The sequence below is a fragment of the Dendropsophus ebraccatus genome, chromosome 13 (assembly GCF_027789765.1).
Source record: "Dendropsophus ebraccatus isolate aDenEbr1 chromosome 13, aDenEbr1.pat, whole genome shotgun sequence".
In the NCBI taxonomy this organism is placed as follows: Eukaryota; Metazoa; Chordata; class Amphibia; order Anura; family Hylidae; genus Dendropsophus; species Dendropsophus ebraccatus.
The window spans coordinates 75,818,575-75,841,339 of NC_091466.1; the positions used below are offsets into that span (position 1 = coordinate 75,818,575).

At 48.6% G+C, this 22,765-nt stretch overlaps 1 protein-coding gene across 3 annotated transcripts in view; it reads left to right on the forward strand.

The window, feature by feature from the left end:
• Positions 1-2,045: 2,045 nt before the first annotated feature.
• The window catches only part of DDHD1 (DDHD domain containing 1), a 42,900-nt gene continuing 22,180 nt past the window's right edge, over positions 2,046-22,765 (forward strand). For 2 of the 3 annotated variants that reach the window (XM_069949368.1, XM_069949367.1), the window contains exons 1-6: positions 2,046-2,907; positions 9,888-10,061; positions 13,644-13,745; positions 15,509-15,637; positions 21,836-21,983; positions 22,165-22,274. In XM_069949368.1, the coding sequence (XP_069805469.1) occupies positions 2,346-2,907; positions 9,888-10,061; positions 13,644-13,745; positions 15,509-15,637; positions 21,836-21,983; positions 22,165-22,274 (1,225 nt within the window). In that variant the 5' untranslated portion in view covers positions 2,046-2,345. The remainder of the gene's footprint in view (positions 2,908-9,887; positions 10,062-13,643; positions 13,746-15,508; positions 15,638-21,835; positions 21,984-22,164; positions 22,275-22,765) is intronic. The other variant, XM_069949369.1, reaches the window with a different exon arrangement.

The window sequence follows — 22,765 nt, forward strand, 5'->3', positions numbered from 1 at the left end:
TTTTATTTAAAACCTGGGAAAAGGGGGGTGATTCAGACTTTTATTAGGGGAGGGGGCTTTTTACTATTAACAACACTTTTTTTTTTTTTTTTACACATATACTAGAAGCCCCCCTGGGGGACTTCTAGTATATACACTTGGATCTCTCATTGAGATCTCTGCAGCATAGATATGCTGCAGAGATCCATGAGATCGGCACTCGTTTGCTTTCGGCTGCTGCAGCCGGAAGTAAACGAGTGCCGAGCCGAGGACGGCGCCATCTTGGACGCGTCCCCGGCCGGCATCAGTAACGGAGATCGCTCCTCCGGGACAAGGTCCCGGAGGAGCGATCTCCCCCACTAGACACCAGGGAAACGTTGCCTCCGGTAATCGGAGGCAGCTGTCAACTTTGACAGCTGCCTCCGATTAGCTAATTAGCGGGCACGGCGATCAGACCGTGCCCGCTAATAGCGGCGGTCCCGGGCTACACGCGGCACCTGGGATCGCGGCACTTCAAAGCGGGGCCGCCGCGCGGCCCCGCTTTGAAGTGCAAGTGAGGACATAGGACGTACCGGTACGTCCTATGTCCTTAAGAGGTTAAAGGGGTTGTCCATCGAAAATCTTTTTCTTTTGAATCAACTGGTGTCAGAAAGTTATATAGATTTGTAATTTACTTCTATTAAAAAATCTCAAGCCTTCCCATACTTATCAGCTGCTGTATGCCCTACAGGAAATGTTTTATTTTCAGTCTGACACACTGCTCTCTGCTGACATCTCTGGCGGAGACAAGAACTGTCCAAAGCAGGAGAGGTTTTCTATGGGGATTCATAGAAAACTGAGATAAAGTTCCTGTCTCGGCCAGAGAGCACTGTGTCAGACTGAAAATAAAACACCACTTCCTGCAGGACATACAGCAGCTAATAAGTATGGGAAGACTGGTGATTTTTTAATAGAAGTGACTTACAAATCTATATAACTTTCTGACACCAGTTGTTTTGAACAAAAAACCTTTTTCGTTGGACAACCCCTTTAAGGAGAAGAGTCTAAACTATGCCATTAACCAGTCTAAAAGGTGCAGAGCAGTATCCTAAGAACCAGAGGAACTAGCCTGGATAGGACAAAGCTACCAAAGGAAGGTCTACGTATCCTATCTCACAGTGCAGGTAACTCAGACCCCCCCGGAAATTTAGCTTCACCCAGATAACCACGACTGGGGCTTGTATCACCCTATTAGGACGGGTCACTCGACACTGTAGGTCAGAAGGTGGTCAGACTATAGTCTATACACGGGTACAAGTAAACGTCTCATTCACAAGTATTCTCTCAAGTTCCGGCAGAGTACGTTGCTACAGTGGATTGGGACTCCCTTGACAAACTCCTCTCCTCTGCTCTACTCTACTCTCAACTCTCCAAACACCACTACAACTAACTCTACTCCTTCAAGCATCTCCTCAGCACAGACGAGTTCAAACACTGAGGTCTGTGTAAAGTATTCTCTCAAGTTCCGGCAGAGCACATTGCTACATTGACTCTTCTCCTCTACTCAACTCTCCAAGCACTGCTATAACTACCTCTCTTCTACTCTACTTCCAAGCACAAGCAAGTTTCAGCACTAAAGTCTATGTGGAGATTTATGTATTTTTCTGAAATGTATGGCATTGCTGAGATACTGCCCTGGGAGTCATCTTTTCCTCCGCACCAGCACCTATACACACTAGCCGCACACCTTGGGTTATTTTTCCCCTTTCTGTGGGTGGCGGTACCGATAGTCCGGGTGGGTCAGTGGCCACTCAGCATACCGTGACAAGAGCCCAAGGGACCCATCTGTCACAACACCTAGACCTGTGCCAGCCGGCTTCACCACGCGGGGGCGCTGCTCCAGGAGGAGCACTCCCATTGAATCCTCTCTCCGCTGTAGTAGTGAGATGTGATGGTCACTAGGTGGCGTTCTCCATTAGGCTGCTGAGCTTGTGTGAGCAGGAGGACTCTGGGCCTCTGCAGCTGCTGCGAAACGACTACAACTCCCAGCATGCCACGATTCAGCCGTCCGGGCATGCTGGGAGTTGTAGTCGCGCGGGAGTCCACAGGCTGGAGGAATGTCTCTATCCTCTCCCCGCACTGACAGCCGCAGCCTCAGCATCTTCCGAGTCACATGACCCCGCCTGTGTGTCACGTGACGCGGCCGGGAGCGCACGTCCGAGGGGCTTGTGCAGGTGTCGGGGGCGCGCCCGGCAGCCGGTGTGTGAGCGGCACTGGAGACCTCGCTCACGGGGGCGCGGCCGGATAACGGAGCCAACGGTCAGTGCGGCCTCCATGCCGGGGCCGAGAGGATTCATGAGCAGTGAGAGAAGCGGGACATCGCCGGAATGAGTCACTCCGGGCTCCGGTCACCGGAGAAGAATGGCGAATGTGACTGGGAGGAGGAGGAGGAAGAAGAGGAGGACGGGGAGGCCGGGGGAGAGGAGGGGCACGATGACCGGGCTCTCGCCTCCCCCCGCTGCCGGCGCCTGGAGCTGCACCTGAGCGGCCATGACTTCCCCCCGGTGCCGGGGCTGGCCGGGTCCCCGTCTGAGGGAGAGGAGGAGAGCGTGCAGCTCCCGGGCCGGCGGCGGACCCGCTCCAGCAGCTCCCGGCCCCGCTATGAGATCGTCACCGAGCTGGGAGCGGAGGAGGTGCGCTGGTTCTACAAGGAGGAGAAGAAGAGCTGGAAGCCGTTCATTGGCTACGACTCCCTGCGCATCGAGCTGGCCTACCGCCGCCTGCTGGAGCTCAGCACCGAGGGGGAACCGGCCGGGGACGGGGAGACCGGCGGCGGCCTGGACCTCATCAACATCGGGGACGTGGCCAAGATCGAGCCGGTGTGTGTGCGGAGCGGCCTGTACGAGGTGGACGTCACCGAGGGGGAGTGCTACCCGGTCTACTGGAACCGTGAGTGTCTGATGCCGGCCCCTGAGGACTCACAGTGCCACGCCCCCACGGTGTCTCCGCCCTGAGTACTGATAGTGCCACGCCCCCACAGTGTCTCCGCCCTGACTACTCAGTGCCACGCCCCCACAGTGTCTCTGCCCTGACTACTCAGTGCCACGCCCCCACGATGTCTCCGCCCTGACTACTCAGTGCCACGCCCCCACAGTGTCTCCGCCCTGACTACTCAGTGCCACGCCCCCACAGTGTCTCCGCCCTGAGGACTCACAGTGCCACGCCCCCACAGTGTCTCCGCCCTGAGGACTCACAGTGCCACGCCCCCACAGTGTCTCCGCCCTGAGGACTCACAGTGCCACGCCCCCACAGTGTCTCCGCCCTGACTACTCAGTGCCACGCCCCCACAGTGTCTCCACCCTGACTACTCAGTGCCACGCCCCCACAGTGTCTGGTTCCCACCCGTAAGTAACCAGTGCCGTACCCCTACAACGTCTGCTGCCACCCCTGAGTACGTATAGTGCCGTACCCCTACGGTGTTCGCCCCCGAGTAGCCACATTGCCACACCCCTGCAGTGTTGTCTTTTCGTCCCAGTGTAAACAGCTCCACACTCCTACAGTGTCTGCTGCCCACTCCCGAGTACCCACACTGCCTAGTGCCCACCCCAAAGATCCTACAGTCTCTGCTGCCTGCCCTGACTACCCATAGTGGCACACCTCTACAGCCTCTGCTGCCTGCCCTGACTACCCATAGTGGCACACCTCTACAGTCTCTGCTGCCTGCCTGATAGCCACAGGGGCCCCTACAATTTCTGACTACCCGAATACCCACAGTGCTACACAGTCTCTGCCGCCCACCTCTGAGTACACTTGGTGCCCTGCCCCCTTCATTGTATGCTGCCAGCCCCTAAGTACCCAGTGCCACCCCCTACAGTGTCTGCTGCCTGGGTCCGAGTACCCACATTACTTACCCCCCCCCCCCCCCCCCCCCCCCGAGTACACAGTGCTCTGCCCCCTACAGGTTTTGCCTACCACGAGTACACACAGTGCCACACCCAAGTGTCATCACTACAGTGTTGGTTCAGTCTGTATCCCCCCCTCCCCCCGTCGGTTCAGTCTGTATCCCCCCTCCCCCCGTCGGTTCAGTCTGTATCCCCCCTCCCCCCGTCGGTTCAGTCTGTATCCCCCCTCTCCCCCCGTCGGTTCAGTCTGTATCCCCCCTCCCCCCGTCGGTTCAGTCTGTATCCCCCCTCTCCCCCCGTCGGTTCAGTCTGTATCCCCCCTCCCCCCGTCGGTTCAGTCTGTATCCCCCCTCCCCCCATCGGTTCAGTCTGTATCCCCCTCCCCCCGTCGGTTCAGTCTGTATCCCCCCTCTCCCCCCGTCGGTTCAGTCTGTATCCCCCCCCCCCCCGTCGGTTCAGTCTGTATCCCTCTCCCCCCGTCGGTTCAGTCTGTATCCCCCCTCCCCCCGTCGGTTCAGTCTGTATCCCCCTCCCCCCGTCGGTTCAGTCTGTATCCCCCCTCCCCCCGTCGGTTCAGTCTGTATCCCCCCTCCCTCCCCCGCCCACGTCAGTTCAGTCTGTATCCCCCCTCCCTCCCCCCGCATCAGTTCAGTCTGTATCCCCTCTCCCCCCCGCCCACGTCAGTTCAGTCTGTATCCCCCCTCCCTCCCCCGGCATCAGTTCAGTCTGTATCCCCCCTCCCTCCCCCGGCATCAGTTCAGTCTGTATCCCCCCTCCCTCCCCCCGGCATCAGTTCAGTCTGTATCCCCCCTCCCTCCCCCGGCATCAGTTCAGTCTGTATCCCCCCTCCCTCCCCCCGGCATCAGTTCAGTCTGTATCCCCCCTCCCTCCCCCCGTTGGTTCAGTCTGTATCCCCCCTCCCTCCCCCGGCATCAGTTCAGTCTGTATCCCCCCCTCCCCCGGCATCAGTTCAGTCTGTATCCCCCCTCCCTCCCCCCGCATCAGTTCAGTCTGTATCCCCCCTCCCCCGGCATCAGTTCAGTCTGTATCCCCCCTCCCTCCCCCCGCATCAGTTCAGTCTGTATCCCCCCTCCCCCCGTCAGTTCAGTCTGTATCCCCCCTCCCTCCCCCGGCATCAGTTCAGTCTGTATCCCCCCTCCCTCCCCCGGCATCAGTTCAGTCTGTATCCCCCCTCCCCTGGCATCAGTTCAGTCTGTATCCCCCCTCCCTCCCCCCGCATCAGTTCAGTCTGTATCCCCCTCCCACCATAAGTCTATATCCCGTGTGTATTAGTCTGTATTCCGCTTGTACAACCTGCTGAGGGCAGACGCCCTCAGACTCTTGCATGTTGGCAGCTTTTCATGAGCTTGTGCTTACGTGACCCGCTGCCTGGTGGGCAGCCCTGGCATCTGTTAGAGCATTACACAACTGGTCAGTCATATGCCAGGCTCGTGACCGTACCCCACCCCTCTCCGGCTCAGTTACTTCGCCCCAGCGTCTCCTGTGTTGGTGTCTCTATCAGACTGGTGTAATCTTTGCCCTTCAAGGACTTTGGTCAGAATATAACTGTTTATAAAAATCTCCCAATTTGAAGGGGGGGGGGGGGAGTGACCTCAAAATGATCAGCTGCTGTGGCCAGGGATAACTATCATAGGCCCTTTAGGTGCCCCCTGCAGACATTCTTTGCTAGTACTTGTACCCTGACCAGTTGTACATTAGGGGCTTACTAAATAAAACCTTCTAGTAAAATGTTGGGGCGTAGGTGGCAAGCTTCCCGTAGCTGTCCTATGCCAATAACACCTGCCATGCACAGCCGCATGCACACGCATTCATTATACATTATAGGAGGCGATGTCTGGGGTTATGATGACTCCGCTGCTCCAGTTTTGCACCAAGGTGTAACTACCTGTGGCCTGGGCCTGGCGGCCGGTAAGGGGGCGCATTACACTTACACATAAGGATTTTGTGGGGGGGGGGGGGGTAGAAAATAGAATGCAGCCCTATGGGTTCCCTTGATGGGCATCGTGTTCTCTGCAGAATAAGCCGGGACTCTGGTGACAATGGAGCCGCCACAATATCCACTGCAGAAATACGAATGTCCGCTTCAGATATCTGATATCAGATATCTGTGTAATATACATACTCTTAAAGGGGTAGTTCAACTAAATAAACCCCTTTAAGTCTTGCATGTGACAACACTGCATGTGTGCTTATTGCCCCTGGTCTTTGACATCACTGCGTTCCTGCCGGCACTGATTTCTGGCATCAATTTGTGTCTGCCGCCCCTGGTCTATGACGTCACCGCCTGCCTGATGCCTCTGGTCTCTGGCGTCACCGCCTGCCTAGCGCCCCTGGTCTCTGGCGTCACCGCCTGCCTAGCGCCCCTGGTCTCTGGCGTCACTTTGTGCCTGATGCCCCTGGTCTCTGGCGTCACCGCCTGCCTAGCACCCCTGGTCTCTGGCGTCACTTTGTGCCTGCTGCCCCTTGTCTCTGGCGTCACTTTGTGCCTGATGCCCCTGGTCTCTGGCGTCACTTTGTGCCTGATGCCCCTGGTCTCTGGCGTCACTTTGTGCCTGGTGCCCCTGGTCTCTGGCGTCACTTTGTGCCTTACACCTCTGGTCTCTGACGTCACTTTGTGCCTGACGCCCCTGGTCTCTGACGTCCCTGCCTGCCTGATGCCCCTGGTCTCTGACGTCCCTGCCTGCCACCCCTGGTCTCTTACGTCACTTTGTGCCTTACACCCCTGGTCTCTGACGTCACTTTGTGCCTTACACCCCTGGTCTCTGACGTCACTTTGTGCCTGATGCCCCTGGTCTCTGACGTCCCTGCCTGCCACCCCTGGTCTCTGACGTCACTTTGTGCCTGACGCCCCTGGTCTCTGACGTCACTTTGTGCCTTACACCCCTGGTCTCTGACGTCACTTTGTGCCTGATGCCCCTGGTCTCTGACGTCCCTGCCTGCCACCCCTGGTCTCTGACGTCACTTTGTGCCTTACACCCCTGGTCTCTGACGTCACTTTGTGCCTTACACCCCTGGTCTCTGACGTCACTTTGTGCCTTACACCCCTGGTCTCTGACGTCGCTTTGTGCCTAACACATCTACCATCGGTGCCTGGGCTATGCCTCTAGCTTCCTACATTGTGAGCGGTGATTCTTTGCGGTCAGGCGGCGCGGCCTGAGGATGGCAGACAGCACACAGATCAGCAGCTTTAGCCCTTCCCCTGCTCTGTCCGTTCCCTGAGCTGCTTTATCCCTAAGCTTTATCCCTTTAGCCTCAGATCCTATAACCATCCTTTATGTACATGTATATATAGGGCTCCTGGTCTTACACAGGCCGCCTACAATTCACTTTTTGACCGTATGTCCAACGTTAACATGGAAAGTGCCTGCGGCCCGTATCCTCTTACCCAGGGATTATATTTAATGGTGCAACAAATGTTCTCCCCATAGTCTCCTGTACTAATCGTCCACCGTGGCCTAAGCCCGAAAGATCGCCCATCAGTCCAGTGTTCTAGGATACAGGTCACCCAACAGTCATAAAACTATTGTAGTATACGGATCACCCCTTACACTACGTGATGTAATATATACATATCGCCCATCAGTCCCTTACACTATGTCATGTAGTATACGGATCACCCCTTACACTACGTGATGTAATATATATACATATCGCCCATCAGTCCCTTACACTATGTCATGTAGTATACGGATCACCCCTTACACTACGTGATGTAATATATACAGATCACACATCAGTCCCTTACACTATGTCATGTAGTATACAGATCACCCCTCCCCCCTTACATTGCGTAATGCCATATATACAGATCACCCATCAGTCCCTTACACTATGTCATGTAATATACGGATCACCCCTTACACTACGTGATGTAATATATACATATCGCCCATCAGTCCCTTACACTATGTCATGTAGTATACGGATCACCCCTTACACTACATGATGTAATATAGACAGATCACACATCAGTCCCTTACACTATGTCATGTAGTATACAGATCACCCCTCCCCCCTTACACTGCGTAATGCCATATATACAGATTACCTATCAGTCCCTTACACTGTCATGTAGTATACGGATCACCCCTTACACTACGTGATGTAATATATACAGATCAACCATCACTCCCTTACACTGTCATGTAGTATACAGATCACCCCTCCCCCCTTACACTGCGTAATGCCATATATACAGATCACCCATCAGTCCCTTACACTATGTCATGTAGTATACAGATCACCCCTCCACCCTTACACTGCGTAATGCCATATATACAGATTACCTATCAGTCCCTTACACTGTCATGTAGTATACGGATCACCCCTTACACTACGTGATGTAATATATACAGATCAACCATCACTCCCTTACACTGTCATGTAGTATACAGATCACCCCTCCCCCCTTACACTGCGTAATGCCATATATACAGATCACCCATCAGTCCCTTACACTATGTCATGAAGTATACAGATTACCGCTCCCCCTTACACTACATGATACAGTATATACAGATTACCTATCAGTCCCTTACACTATGTCATGTAGTATACGGATCACCCCTCCCCCCTTACACTGCGTAATGCCATATATACAGATCACCTATCAGTCCCTTACACTATGTCATGTAGTATACGGAATACCCCTTCCCCTTACACTACATCATGTAATATATACAGATCACCCATCAGTCCCTTAGGGCCTTATTACATGGGATTTATCGTTATATCGTTCACATTTAAATGACAATAGTTTCGTGTAAATGCAAAAAACGACAAACGAGAAATCGTCTATCGTTCGTTTGGTGCTGACACCAACATCATCGTTAATCAGTGTAATCCCACATTTGTTCACTAGTTGTTCAGTGTAATTCCACATTGTTCCTTCATTTTCTGGGATGAGATGAAGTAAACGAGCCTAGTGACGATCGTAGCTAAAGACTATCGTTCTATGGTGAACGATTTCAGGTTAACGATAGACAATGTCGCTTATCGTTAAAAATCGATTCAACTAATAAGACCCTTACACTATGTTGTGTAGTCTACAGATCACCCCCCCCTTGAACTACATCATGTAATATATACAGATCACTCATCTTTCCCCTTACCCTGCATTATTTAGCATACAAATCGTCCATTGTCCACCGTGTCAGGTGCACCTGTTTCATCTCATTACCTGTATAATAAACACCTGTCCACACACTCAATCACACTCCAACCTCTCCACCATGGCCAAGACCAAAGAGCTGTCTAAGGACACCAGGGACAAAATTGTAGACCTGTATGAGTCTGGGATGGGCTACAGTACAATTAGTAGACAATGGAAGAAACACAAGATGACCTCTTGTGTTCATGGGCGCCTTCTGCGTTGTGTCACCGCAGCCATTCTCCTAATTATAAATCTCCATTAGAGAGGACAAGAGCTGAGGTTACGTCACCATGTGATTTATGGGATTTGACAGTCAAATGAGTTCACATTCATCTCATTTGCACGGCGTCCTCGGACATTACTTTGGTTACGGTAATGTGATCAGTGGCTGAAGTCAAGGCTTGGTCATCCGTTCCCCCCCCAATCTGTTGGAAAACTACAACAGCCATCATATCCTAACACGCTGTGACGGATCCATCGATCTCTCACAGCAGCTGTGGTTCTCCATTTGTCGAACAACTACTACTCTCATTGTGCCCCAACAGCTTTATCGCTTACACCATGGTTTCCAAACCTGTGGCTCTTTAGTTATTGCAAAACTGTATCTCCCAGAATGGTAGGGCATGCTGGGACTTGTAGTTTTGCCACAGGTTGGGAGTCCCTGGCTTAGGGTAATGGAAGGATAATAAGAAAACCCTTGGTGACAGCACAGGGGTCTGCAGTCCCTAACCCTGTTTCCTGATTAAGGAGGACCCCCCCCCCCCTTTAGTTATGTATCAATGTAAGGGTTAAATAGCCCAGACCCATTGCTTGTCTAGATTATTTTTCCTCTTCTTTTTTTTCTTCTCTTACAGAGAGTGATAAGATCCCTGTAATGCGAGGACAGTGGTTCATCGATGGCACCTGGCAACCTCTCGATGAAGACGAGAGCAACCTTATAGAACAGGAACATCTCTCCTGCTTCAGGGGCTACCAGATCCACGACAACCTCGACCTGGAAGTGGCGAAGCCTGTGGACCACAAGGATGGTGAGGGGCCAAGCTATCTCCTCACGTAATATCAAAAACAACTCGGCTGATTATATATTACAGACCTGGACTCTAGGAACGTATTGTAACTTTACCCCATCTCAGTATGTGACCTATACCCCCCCTATGTCAGTATATGGCCTATACACCCCCTTCCCCATTATATAACCTACACCCCCCATCTCAGTAGATGGCCTATACTCTCTTCCCCCTCCAAATCTCAGTATATGGCAATGCTGAGACCGCAGCCCTGAACCCTGACCGGAGCATCTTCCAGTAATTTCATTGGTCGGGTTTTCTTTACAGAAGTTATCAACAATTAATAATATAATGCTCATTTCTTAGGTTTTTCAGCCTAGTTCTTTTTGCTTTCTAATTAATTACGCTTAAAGTGTACCTGTCGTTATTACGTTAAACATGTAAATGAACAGTAGATGTGATATAAAGCAAGTTTGCAATAATATACAATCGTTATCATTTTTTGTTGTTGCTGTAAAACAAAGCTGAACCTACCAGAAATCCAAGCCCAGTCTCCTGAAGGCTGCTATATAACAGCTATTCTTCCTGTATCCAGGCCCAGTCTCCTGAAGGCAGCTATATAACAGCTATTCTTCCTGTATCCAGGCCCAGTCTCCTGAAGGCAGCTATATAACAGCTATTCTTCCTGTATCCAGGCCCAGTCTCCTGAAGGCAGCTATATAACAGTTATACTTACTGTATCCAGGTCCAGTCTCCTGAAGGCAGCTATATAACATATATACTTACTGTATCCAGGTCCAGTCTCCTGAAGGCTGCTATATACCAGCTATACTTACTGTATCCAGGTCCAGTCTCCTGAAGGCAGCTATATAACAGCTATACTTACTGTATCCAGGCCCAGTCTCCTGAAGGCTGCTATATAACAGTTATACTTACTGTATCCAGGTCCAGTCTCCTGAAGGCTGCTATATAACAGCTATACTTACTGTATCCAGGTCCAGTCTCCTGAAGGCAGCTATATAACAGCTATAATTACTGTATCCAGGCCCAGTCTCCTGACTGCTATATAACAGCTATACTTCCTGTATCCAGGTCCAGTCTCCTGAAGGCAGCTATATAACAGCTATACTTACTGTATCCAGGTCCAGTCTCCTGAAGGCTGCTATATAACAGCTATACTTACTGTATCCAGGTCCAGTCTCCTGAAGGCTGCTATATAACAGCTATACTTACTGTATCCAGGTCCAGTCTCCTGAAGGCTGCTATATAACAGCTATACTTACTGTATCCAGGTCCAGTCTCCTGAAGGCTGCTATATAACAGCTATACTTACTGTATCCAGGTCCAATCTCCTGAAGGCTGATATATAACAGCTATACTTACTGTATACAGGTCCAGTCTCCTGAAGGCTGCTATATAACAGCTATACTTACTGTATCCAGGTCCAGTCTCCTGAAGGATGCTATATAACAGCTATACTTACTGTATCCAGGTCCAATCTCCTGAAGGCTGATATATAACAGCTATACTTACTGTATACAGGTCCAGTCTCCTGAAGGCTGCTATATAACAGCTATACTTACTTGTATCCAGGTCCAGTCTTCTGAAGCTTTTAAGTCTAGGGCTGGTTGAAAAAAAAAAAATAAGAGACAACACAGAAGGTGCCATGTTTTTCATAACTAAAAAAAAATAATGTACTTAAATTGCAAACTTCCTTTATATCACATATACGGTTGTTTTACATTTTTAAAGTTATAATGACACCACCAATGCCTAGATATAGCCGGGTGAAGCGCAGGGCTGTGTGCTTCTCTTTGGATCTGTAGACTCTCTTGGCTATAGCTTTGTGGTCCTGACCGATGTCTGCACGGTATGTTAAAGCTTCTATGAGGACAGTAACGCTTACATGTAATCTTAGACTTATCACACCCATGTCTTTTACTTTAAATCAGTGATCTCCAACCTGTGGTGACCCAGAAGTTGCAGAACTATTACTCCCAGTATGGCGTGACAACCATAGGCTAGAAGTTACGTTTTGGGTTTGTTTGTTTTTTTCCTCTCTCTGGGAGCCATGGGTTGGAGATCTCGCTCCCACATTGTAAGGTCTCATCTTTGTTGGCCCAGTCAGCTGGCTGGTGTACAGTATCATGGCTCAGTGTCCGCCATGTTTCCACTGGCCAGTACAGCTTGTCTGAATAAGAAGATTATTTGCCTTTGTACATTGACTGTGTTACTGTAATGGCTTTAATACTCCGAGATGATCGACAGGGATCTTAAATGTCTCTCTCTTAAGGGTCCTTTTACACAGAAAGATTATCTGCCAAAGATTTGAAGCCAAAGCCAGGAATGGATTTGAAAACAGGAGAAATCACAGGCATTCTTATGACCTGATCTCTGTTCATAGTCTGTTTCTGGCTTTGGCTTCAAATCTTTGGCAGATAATCTTTCTGTGTAAATGGACCCTTATCCACATCGTAACGTCTGTTAACCTATGGGCCAGTATATCCTCTTGTCAAGCAAAGTCTGCTGTTTATACCTCTTAACCCTTTATTTGCTATTGATTATGTGGATTGGATCAATTGGATATTTTACTTACAGGATTAGTTGCCACTGACCCAACCGGGGGGGGGGGGAGTTATAAAGGAGACCCTTAGGGCCCTATTCCACACAAAGATATCTGACAGATCACTGAAGCCAAAGCCAGGGGCAGTCTATAAAGGAAAGAGATTTATCCTCTTTTCAAGTCCATTCCTGGCTTTGGCTTCAAAGATCTGCCAGATAATCTGTGTGTGTAATAGGGCCTTTAGGATGGGCCACCAATATCGGGTTGGTAGCTGGTAGAAGGTCTGACTAGCTCGCTAAAGTTGAGAAATGTGATGGTGTCCACAGTATTTTGCCTATTTATATGAACGGGACTGGGCTGGCATAAAATGCAGTACTGGGCACAACCACTGCAAAATGTACGGCGCTGTGCCTGGTTATGAAGGTTGCAGTATCCCTGACCGCTGTGACCGTCCGGACAGTTTACTATTGCCCATTACCAGATTGAGCGTTAAAAAGACGGAAAAAAAACAACAACCCTGTTCTGTGTGACCCCATCCATGTCTCTTGTAGTCCGCACTAGGGCTTCCTGTAAATTGCCCCAGAACTCCAGAACGACGGGCCTGACATGGATGACGGATGTGTGTGTATTGCTAGAATAATCTGTTTCATCTAATGGAATTGTGTCCATCCATCTTAGCAGTCAGAGACCTCGCGGTGGATTTTCATTAGGTGTTATTGATCAGACGCGATTGTAGCGGGTGATCAATAATCACACAAGAAACTCCATCAGCCACAATACCATAGGGAACATGACTGGGATTGTTAGCTATCCGGCAGGCAGTCAATAGGCAGCGCTCCTGCCATAGAGAATAACAAAGGGCGGACATTGGCCCCTGGTCTATCCACCGTGACCTACAGACTTTACATGGCGAGAGGATGGAAAGCCCTATTCCATGTGATGTATATGTGACATGCATGACGCTCTCTCACTAACTCATTCTGAGAAGTTTTTTTTTCATTTGAAGCCAAAGTAAAAGTTCCCTGTCTTCACTTTGCTAGTTACCCACCACCTTGCTCCCTTCTCCCTCCCTTTCCTGTTCAATTGGAGAGGATATAACGAAAGCACAGGCGCCCCATGTGCTAAGAGAAAGCGTTACGAAGGTACGGTACCCCGGCTCCGCCGTCTAGATGAGACACTCTGGCTTTAGACTCTCCATAGAGTAGTGTAGATATTACCGCTCATTGCTTCGCGCTGATCCTGAGGTGACAGCCGCCTCCTCTCTGTGTGTAGGTTGCCTCTCGTTTTAGCAATTAATCTGATCCAGACCGGTCGTGTCTTTATGACGTGGCAAAGTTTGTTTTTTTTCTTAGTTTTTTTTTTTAAAGGGGTAGTGCCCATTTAACCCCCACTTTTTAATTTTAGTCCAGTGATTTAAAGGAGAGGTCCAGCTGTTGTGAAAATCTGGCAGCTGGAGGGGGGGAACTTGATTACAAGTAGAAACCTGCCTCAACCCGTGCCCACGGCGAGCGGCAGGACCTTCCTAGGGACCCCCACCGGAAGTTATCACAACTGGGGGAAATGGCCTGTCCTGGCTGATGGACTGGCAGCTCAGCCTGTCCGTGATCCGCCCCAGTCACTGACTGGCTAGGTGGCTAGTCCATCAGCCAGGCCGTGATGTGTCAGCACTAGAGATCCCGAAGCCCGACAATACTGCTCGCCGGGGGCACAGGCAGAGGCTGCTGATTTTTCAAAACGTCTGGACTTCTCCTTTAAGGTCATCCAGGTGACTACTTGAGGTGTAATGGTAGGATAATGCCTTTAACTCTCCACAGGGTAGGTGGGAAGTATCCTATGGATGGGGGTCTGATCACTGGGAACCCCTCAATCACGAGAGCAGGTCCACTTGTCTCTTGAGTGAATAGAGCGCCCATGTGCAGGCTTTGTGGTCTCATAGAGAAGTAAAGGAGCAGTGACATGCTGAGCGCCCCGTTCCCTTTGTCGGGATTCATGGGGGCGTGAGGGTCCCCCCTATATCCATTATCCCCTCTATGAATAGGTGATAAGAGTTGCAGAAGGGAATACCTTTTTAAGTTTTACCCAAAGTATTAGAGGTTCATAGATCCATCCCTGTCGTCTTGTAGCCTATGACCCCCTCCGCCCAGGTTCTGGTATAAGGTGTAGGATTTAGTTGTGGCCTGCAGATGTACATATAACCCCGCTGTTCACTCAGCCTATCACATTGAGTTCTTGTTCTATTTCGGGCACTGGTTTTGTCACCGTTATATAGTGAACAATAATCGCTTTGTGCTCACTAGACCCTGAAAGCAATCGTAGTCTCCCACTTAGCCCAAGCTTCTCGTAAACCGCTGTCCTATAGACTTGGCCATGTTCCCTGCAGCCTGTCAGCTGTGTCCTCTAGAAACACGTAGGGCAGAGAGAGGCCTTAACCTCTGGCCCTCCAGCTGTTGCAAAACTACAACTCCCATCAAGTCAGAGGCTGTCAGGGCATGCTGGGACTTGTAGTTTTGCTTTTAGCAGTTGAGTTTTATTACATGTATGGGTAGCTCTTATTGGCTCTACATGCTGGGAGTTGTAGTTTTACCACAGGACCATTGGTATACAGGGTGCACACATTAGGTATACGCTTCAGTTGTCTTAAAGGAGTTGTTCGGGATTTTTATTAAATTGGGTAAGAGCTTAAAGCGGCCGTGATGAGTGGTCACATGACATACACACAGGAAGACAGGGCCGAGGCCGGTGATTGGCTGCAGCATCACATGACTGATGGCGGGAGCTCCAGAGCAATGCAGAACATTATAGAGGTGTTTCGGGGGTTTCCCCCTGTATTTTTTTTGAAGTTCCAGCTCTTACCCAACGTCCTGTACAACGTTTGCTGTCTGACCTATGTTACTGTAATTTTCAGCTGTCCACTGCCTGAAGTTGAGCCGTAGCCACGTGGATTGGCATGGTGTGGATGAAGTCTATCTCTACAGCGATGCAACTACTTCTAAGATAGCCAGGACTGTTACCCAGAAGTTGGGATTCTCAAAAGGTAAAAGCTCTCCCCTGTGACGTGACCCGCACCCCTCCAGCGTGTAACTGCGTAATCACCCATGACATTTATTTTTACCATGGAGCCCCTCAGGACTGGAGCGTTCAGCAGCCGGGGGGGTGCTCCCAATAGCCGCCATGGAGCAAGCAAGAAACCTGCTTTATGGTAAAATGAATGGAGATTTAGTCCGGCAAAAAACAAGTCCTTATATGGCACTAGAGAAGGAAAATAATATAATTTAGGGGCAAAAATTAAAAATGCAAAAATGTAAACAAATTTGTAAATTACTTCTATTAAAAAATCACCCAACTTCCAGTTCTTATTAGCTGCTGTATGTCCTGCAGGAAGTGGTGGGTTCTCTCCAGTCTGACACAGTGCTCTCTGCTGCCGCCTCTGTCCATGTCAGGAACTGGGGTAATCACCGGCGTATGGGTACCACTTAGGACTAACTAATACTTAACTTTTAATAATTCATTAAAAATTGTACAAAAAAGGTCCACACTAACGACAAAAAGACATTCACTAATGTGCTCTATATACAGTGAAGTAACCTATAAGGCCAAAATGCACATAGGGAAGATATCCCCCGTTCCTAAAAGGATGCTGATACTTAGGGACTAACGGCCAGGTACAGAAATACCCAAGATACAATTTGAGAGTCAGGGAGAAAAAGAGAGAGAAGAAAGTAGTGGTGCGTCCTACTCTCAGCCCTAATAGCCTCTTACCCTGCCTTTTGGGGAACCCACCTCCTTAGCAGGGTGGCCCCAACCACGATGACAGTCCCTTCCTTATTGCACGTGCCCAGTAGGAAACAAGAAACACAGAAGACAGAAAAGAGTGAAAAAACAGTGTAAACTCAAAACCACCTTAAAAACAACCAGCAAGAGATATCATAATATATACACAGTACCTATTGTATAAGCTGTGCTTGTTCCTACACAGCGCCTAAGTCAGAGGCTGTGTTCGTTCCGACGCGTTTCAGCCATCCCAATTATGGATGGATTCATCAGGGAACATACATAGCACTCCAAAGGGATGTGCCTAAACCAATTCCTGCTGTGAGGGATGTCCTTTCATCACAAAAAATACATGGACCTCTTAGGAATGGTAAAACATACTATAGTAATAAAATATAATTCGTACTCAGTATGGTGACAGCAAAATAAGAGAATAGCACAAGAAAGACCCCATATAGATAAACAGATAAATATAGCAGATAATTGTACTTAGCTATACAGATTGTGCTGCCTGCGAAGGTCCATGCTCACCCCACGATGAGAGGGTGACACTGAATCCGAAGCTGGTCAGGCTTATATACCGGTGATAGTGGTATTACTTCCGGGTAATGGCTAGTGTATTGGTACGGTCATGTGACCTGAATGCGGTCACCTGACTAGATTAATGCGGTCACGTGACCCAGATACGGTCACGTGACTCCGCTAACGTCCGGACTGAATATTAAATAACCACTGCTTATGTAGATGGCGCATAAGCACCACTTATCAGCCTACGGAAAGTTATACAGGGCGCCGAAAGTGTCAAGGATGCCACTGATAATACATATGGTGATGTTCGGCGGCCACTTCCGGTTGTTGGAACGCTAATGCGTTCCAAACAGCGGAAGTGCGTCATACACAGGATCCAGGGCTAGGGAGTGGAACGCAAATTGCGTTCCACCCACAACTTTATTGAACAGGACACAATGATGACATCCAGGACAATACAGCCCATAGTGAGTGCCCTGATAGGCACAGTAGTACTTAAATAATAACCCATATAAATACCTAATAGCATAAAGGCAGAGGCAAGTACTAGCCCACAACTTACAGAGAAAAAATAGGAAGAAAAAAGAAAAAGAAAAATTTAAATAATAAATAGCTGGTGATTCATAATGAATAAGATATAATAGGAAGACAATAATAGCCCAACATACACCATTCACACACATATAGAATAATGTGATGGGTAACGAGAACATATGATATAAATGCAATTATATGGGGTAACAGTCACTAAAGATACACGATATGATATCAATAATCAAAGCCCAGTCACCAAGAGCACACAATAGGGGCATTTTTAACCAATGTATGATGAAAACACAAGTGCTTCATTGAGGCCCCCTGGACTCACAGTCCCAAGCCTGTAGATCCACTGGGCCTCTTTTTGGAGAAGGCGTTTATCCAGATCACCCCCCCTGGGTGAGGGTCGCAACACCTCAATCACCTGGAACTTGACCGTCCATGGGTCATCTCGGTGGACCAGTCGCATGTGTTTGGCAAGAGGTTTATCTCGACTATGGGAGATATCTCCCATATGTTCCAATATACGTCTGCGTAGTTCCCGCTTCGTTTTGCCGACATACTTAAGGGGGCAAGGGCAGCTTGCCATGTATATGACCCCGGAGGTCTTACAATTAGCGAACTCCCGATTCGTGTAATGCTTCCCATCTGCCCCATGGAAAGAACGAACCTGCAAAATATACTTACAGGCCTTACAGGTCCCACATCTAAAGGTACCCTCCATTCGCGCCTGTCTCAACCACATGTGCGTAGATGGAGGGGAGTAGTGACTATGCACCAAACGATCGCCTAAATTTCTACCCCGTCTATAGGTGACAGCCGGTCTGTCATCCACTAGTTGGGAAACCACCGGGTCAGATTTAAGGATTGGCCAAAAGCGATTAAGTATGTCCCTAATCTCGGTCGCTGATGAGTCATAGGTCCCTATGATTCTTGTTTTTGACAATCCCTCTGTTGGTATGTCCCTAGGTACCAATAGCGTCCGTCTATCACGTTGCTTAGCCTCCTTATAGGCGGTTTTAAGTACATGGTCTGGGTAACCACGATCGCGGAAACGCTTATACAGCGTCTCCGCTTCTTGTTTAAACGCACTCGGGGAGGAACAATTACGCCGAGCCCTGAGGTATTGCCCCTTCGGGATACCTCGGCGAAGTGCTTGTGGGTGATAGCTTTCCCACCGTAACAGGCAATTGCCGGCCGTGGGTTTTCGATAGATAGCCGTATTCAGTCTACCATCAACCCCCCTCTTAAGGGTAACATCCAGGAAACACAGTTCTTGTTCCTGGACTTCATAGGTGAACCTCATCCCAATATTGTTGGTATTGAGGCACTGCATGAAATCCACGAACTCACTGCGCGTACCCGACCAAATTACTACCACGTCGTCAATATACCTAGCCCATAATTGAATATGCTGTTGGTATTCCGATAAGTGATCACCAAAGACCATAGCTTCCTCCCACCAGCCCAGGAACAAATTAGCATAAGTAGGCGCCACAGGGGCGCCCATTGCAGTGCCCCTGAGCTGGTGGAAGATGTGAGAAGCAAAGAGGAAATAGTTCTTGGTTAGAACAAATTCTAGGAGCTGTAAAATAAATAAATTATGTGGTCTGTCATGGGTGCTTCTGCTACTTAGGAAATGACCCACCGCTTTCAGTCCTAGTTCATGATGAATGGAGCTGTACAGGGCCTCTACATCTATGGAGCAGAGCAGATGGTGTTGTTCTAGGATGACGTCCTGAGTGCGTAGCAATAAGTCAGTGGTATCGCGCAGATAAGATGGCAAGGAGAGAACGAACGGCCTGAGAATTTTATCCAGGTATATCCCTACATTCTGGGTAAGATTGTCAACACCTGAGACAATGGGGCGGCACTTTAAGGGTGTCAGTCCCTTATGGACCTTAGGGAGTCCATAAAAGGTTGCCACCTGTGGGGAAATCGGGTACATAAAATTAAACTCATTCTGATCGATGAGTTTATTGTTTTTAGCTAGATCCAGAATATTCTTAAGCTCCTTTTGGAATGCTAGAGTGGGGTCAGATCTTAACAATGTGTAATTGGACCTATCCTTGAGGACCTGTTGGCACATAGTGACATAATCATTGTGGTCCATGATCACCAAATTACCCCCTTTATCCGAGGGTTTGATGACCAAGGACCTATCTCTCTCCAAAGATACCAGGGCCTTTCTCTCTGCAAAGGACAAATTTTGTCCAACACTAGGGGGGTTAGTGTCCAGTCGTTCGATGGCCTGTATAACGACCTGTAAAAATGTATCAATAACATCATGGTCTCCCACTGGTGGCATTCTAGTGCTCTTGGGTCTAAGATCAGTGAAGGGACCCGTCCCCGGAGTCCTATGTTGTTCATTAAGGAGGGAAGACAGCGTGTCAATATTGGCAAAATCCAGCATGTCCAATGTCGGATCCTGATGGATCCTTTGATTTCTCAGCAGGAAGAACTTCTTCCACCTGAGTGACCTACTAAACAAATGAAGATCTTTGATCCAACCAAAGGTATCCCTTCTGTTGGTGGGGATAAAGGACAATCCTTTTAGCAGAAGGGAGGTCTCTGCTCCTGATAGATTATGATGTGATAAATTAATAATTTGGTTATCAGCTGGAGTCCCTATGTGTTTTAGCCCTGTGTGGGTGGTAGTGGACCCCTGTCCAAAAAAGGCACCGTGGGAGTAGAGGAGGAGGCATTGGAGAAAGAACGTGTATTGTACCCCCTTCCCCGATTTGTGTTTCCCCTTCCCCTCTGTGGGTTCCATGTTCCAGACCCTCTGCTTCTATTAAAATGTGTGTACTTTTTATTCCCTTGCTTTTCCTTCCTTGACTCAGAGTCTGAGGTGTCCGTGTCCGAGGAGGTATAGTCAGTATCGGCACCCCTTTTATGGTTAGATTGCAATAGATGGATGTAGGCCCTATTTTCTTTAAATTCGTTAATGTCCTTTATAAAGTGCCGATGCTTTCTCTCCTTCAATGTGTATTTGAATTTCTCAATCTTATTTTGTAATTCAGTCTCCTTCCTGGAGAAGTCCTGGGTGTCTCTGAGAGTGGTTGCTAAATTAATTGTTTCTTGCAATTTAGTAGTCGTATTTTTGAGAATTTGCTTCTCCTGATCCAATAAGAGATTCATGAACCTCAGTGAACTAATGGTCGCCTCCTGTTCCCATTTACGCATAAACTCAGGGGTTTGTGATCTTTCTGCCGGGACAATGTTGATCCTAAGGCCTTTAGGGACTATATTGTGCGAGATATAGCTTTCAAGTGATTTCACCTCCCACCACGACTTGATGTTATCCTTATAATTCTGTTCTAGATCTTTGAACACATTGTGGAGGGTAGGTGTCGCCTGATTAACCAAATTAATGTTTTTATCTGAAAAAACTTCACGCGCCTCCTCCGTCCATGTGTCTGTGTTAAGACAACTGGACAGATAACTTGCCATGCCCAATGTAAATACAACACACTGTTAAATCAGTGGAAAACAGCATCAACATGAAAATCCAAATAACGGAAATACAGGTGCCGTTACACCATAGTAGCGTAAGGTCCAGTGGTCAAGACAAACTGGGGTAATCACCGGCGTATGGGTACCACTTAGGACTAACTAATACTTAACTTTTAATAATTCATTAAAAATTGTACAAAAAAGGTCCACACTAACGACAAAAAGACATTCACTAATGTGCTCTATATACAGTGAAGTAACCTATAAGGCCAAAATGCACATAGGGAAGATATCCCCCGTTCCTAAAAGGATGCTGATACTTAGGGACTAACGGCCAGGTACAGAAATACCCAAGATACAATTTGAGAGTCAGGGAGAAAAAGAGAGAGAAGAAAGTAGTGGTGCGTCCTACTCTCAGCCCTAATAGCCTCTTACCCTGCCATGTCAGGAACTGCCCAGAGAAAGAGAGGTTTTCTATGGGATTTGCTGCTGCTCTGGACAGTTCCTGACATGGACAGAGGTGGCAGCAGAGAGCACTGTGTCAGACTGGAGAGAATCTACCACTTCCTGCAGGACATACAGCAGCTGTTAGTACTAGAAGACTCGAAAATTTTAAATATAAGTAATTTACAATTCTATATAGTTTTCTGACTCAAGTTGATTTAAAAAAAAAAAAAAAATCACCAGAGCCTAGTCAGCTGGATCCCCTATGGTCATGTGTACTTGTTGTGAAGTCAGTCAGTCTACAGTATGTATAGTATGTATAGTACATTAAAAACAAATTGCTGCCTGATCTGATGGAGTCTTCCCCAGCCTGTCGCTCTTGGGAGATTGCAGAACTACAACTCCCAGATGACCCCAGTCGCAGCATAGCATGATTGTGTGAATCCATTACAGGTCCCTCTACGTTGTTGTAACTTTGTGACTATTGTCTCTGCAGCATCGAGCAGTGGGACCAGGCTCCATAGAGGTTACGTCGAAGAGGCGACGTACGAGGACAAGCCTGTCGACACAACCCATATAGTTTTTGTTGTCCATGGTATTGGACAGAAAATGGACCAAGGAAGAATTATCAAAAACACAGCCATGTAAGTTTATTCTCATTATTTTCTGATGATTATAGTATATACGGGATCTGAATACCTTGCCAAGCCTGGATAGAGGAGCTCATTGGTCTCTCTCATTGGCACTATGCACAGCTACACTGTCACTGTCAGGCCCTGCAGCAAGGAGTCATGCCACCAATTGTTCTATATCCTATGGTTACAGGATGCGAGAGACTGCAAGAAAGATTGAGGAGAAGCACTTCTCTAACCAGACCTCAGAGCATGTTGAGTTCCTTCCTGTGGAATGGCGTTCCAAGCTTGCTCTGGATGGAGGTAACATAATAGAAGAAGGAAACCAAGATATCAGATACGCTACTGCCTGCACCGGGGTTACCGTCATACTCCTCTGTGCATAACGTCTGATCATGTGACTGCCGCTGTGTTATGATAAGGATGTCTGTGCACGTTCTGTTTTTGCTACCTGAGCGAAAGGGAGAGAAACACAAAACAGTAATCCTATGCTAAATGTAGACGGCCTAATGCTGGACTAGACAGACGCGATGCAGACAGGACACCGTATGTAATGCCAGGATAGCTTTGGTGCATTGCCAGACGTTGCACAGTTTAGCTTATGCCATATCTTGGCTGGCTTAGGTCATTCACCGTCTAGTAAAACTGACATGGTATCTATATTCTACTGGCCATTACCATTGCATTGATACCCAATACAAAAAAAAAGCTTAAGGCTGCGTTAACACCTAACACATCCGCAGCGGGTTTCTCGCTGCAAATTTGCAGCGAGACCCACTGCAGATCCCTGCCCT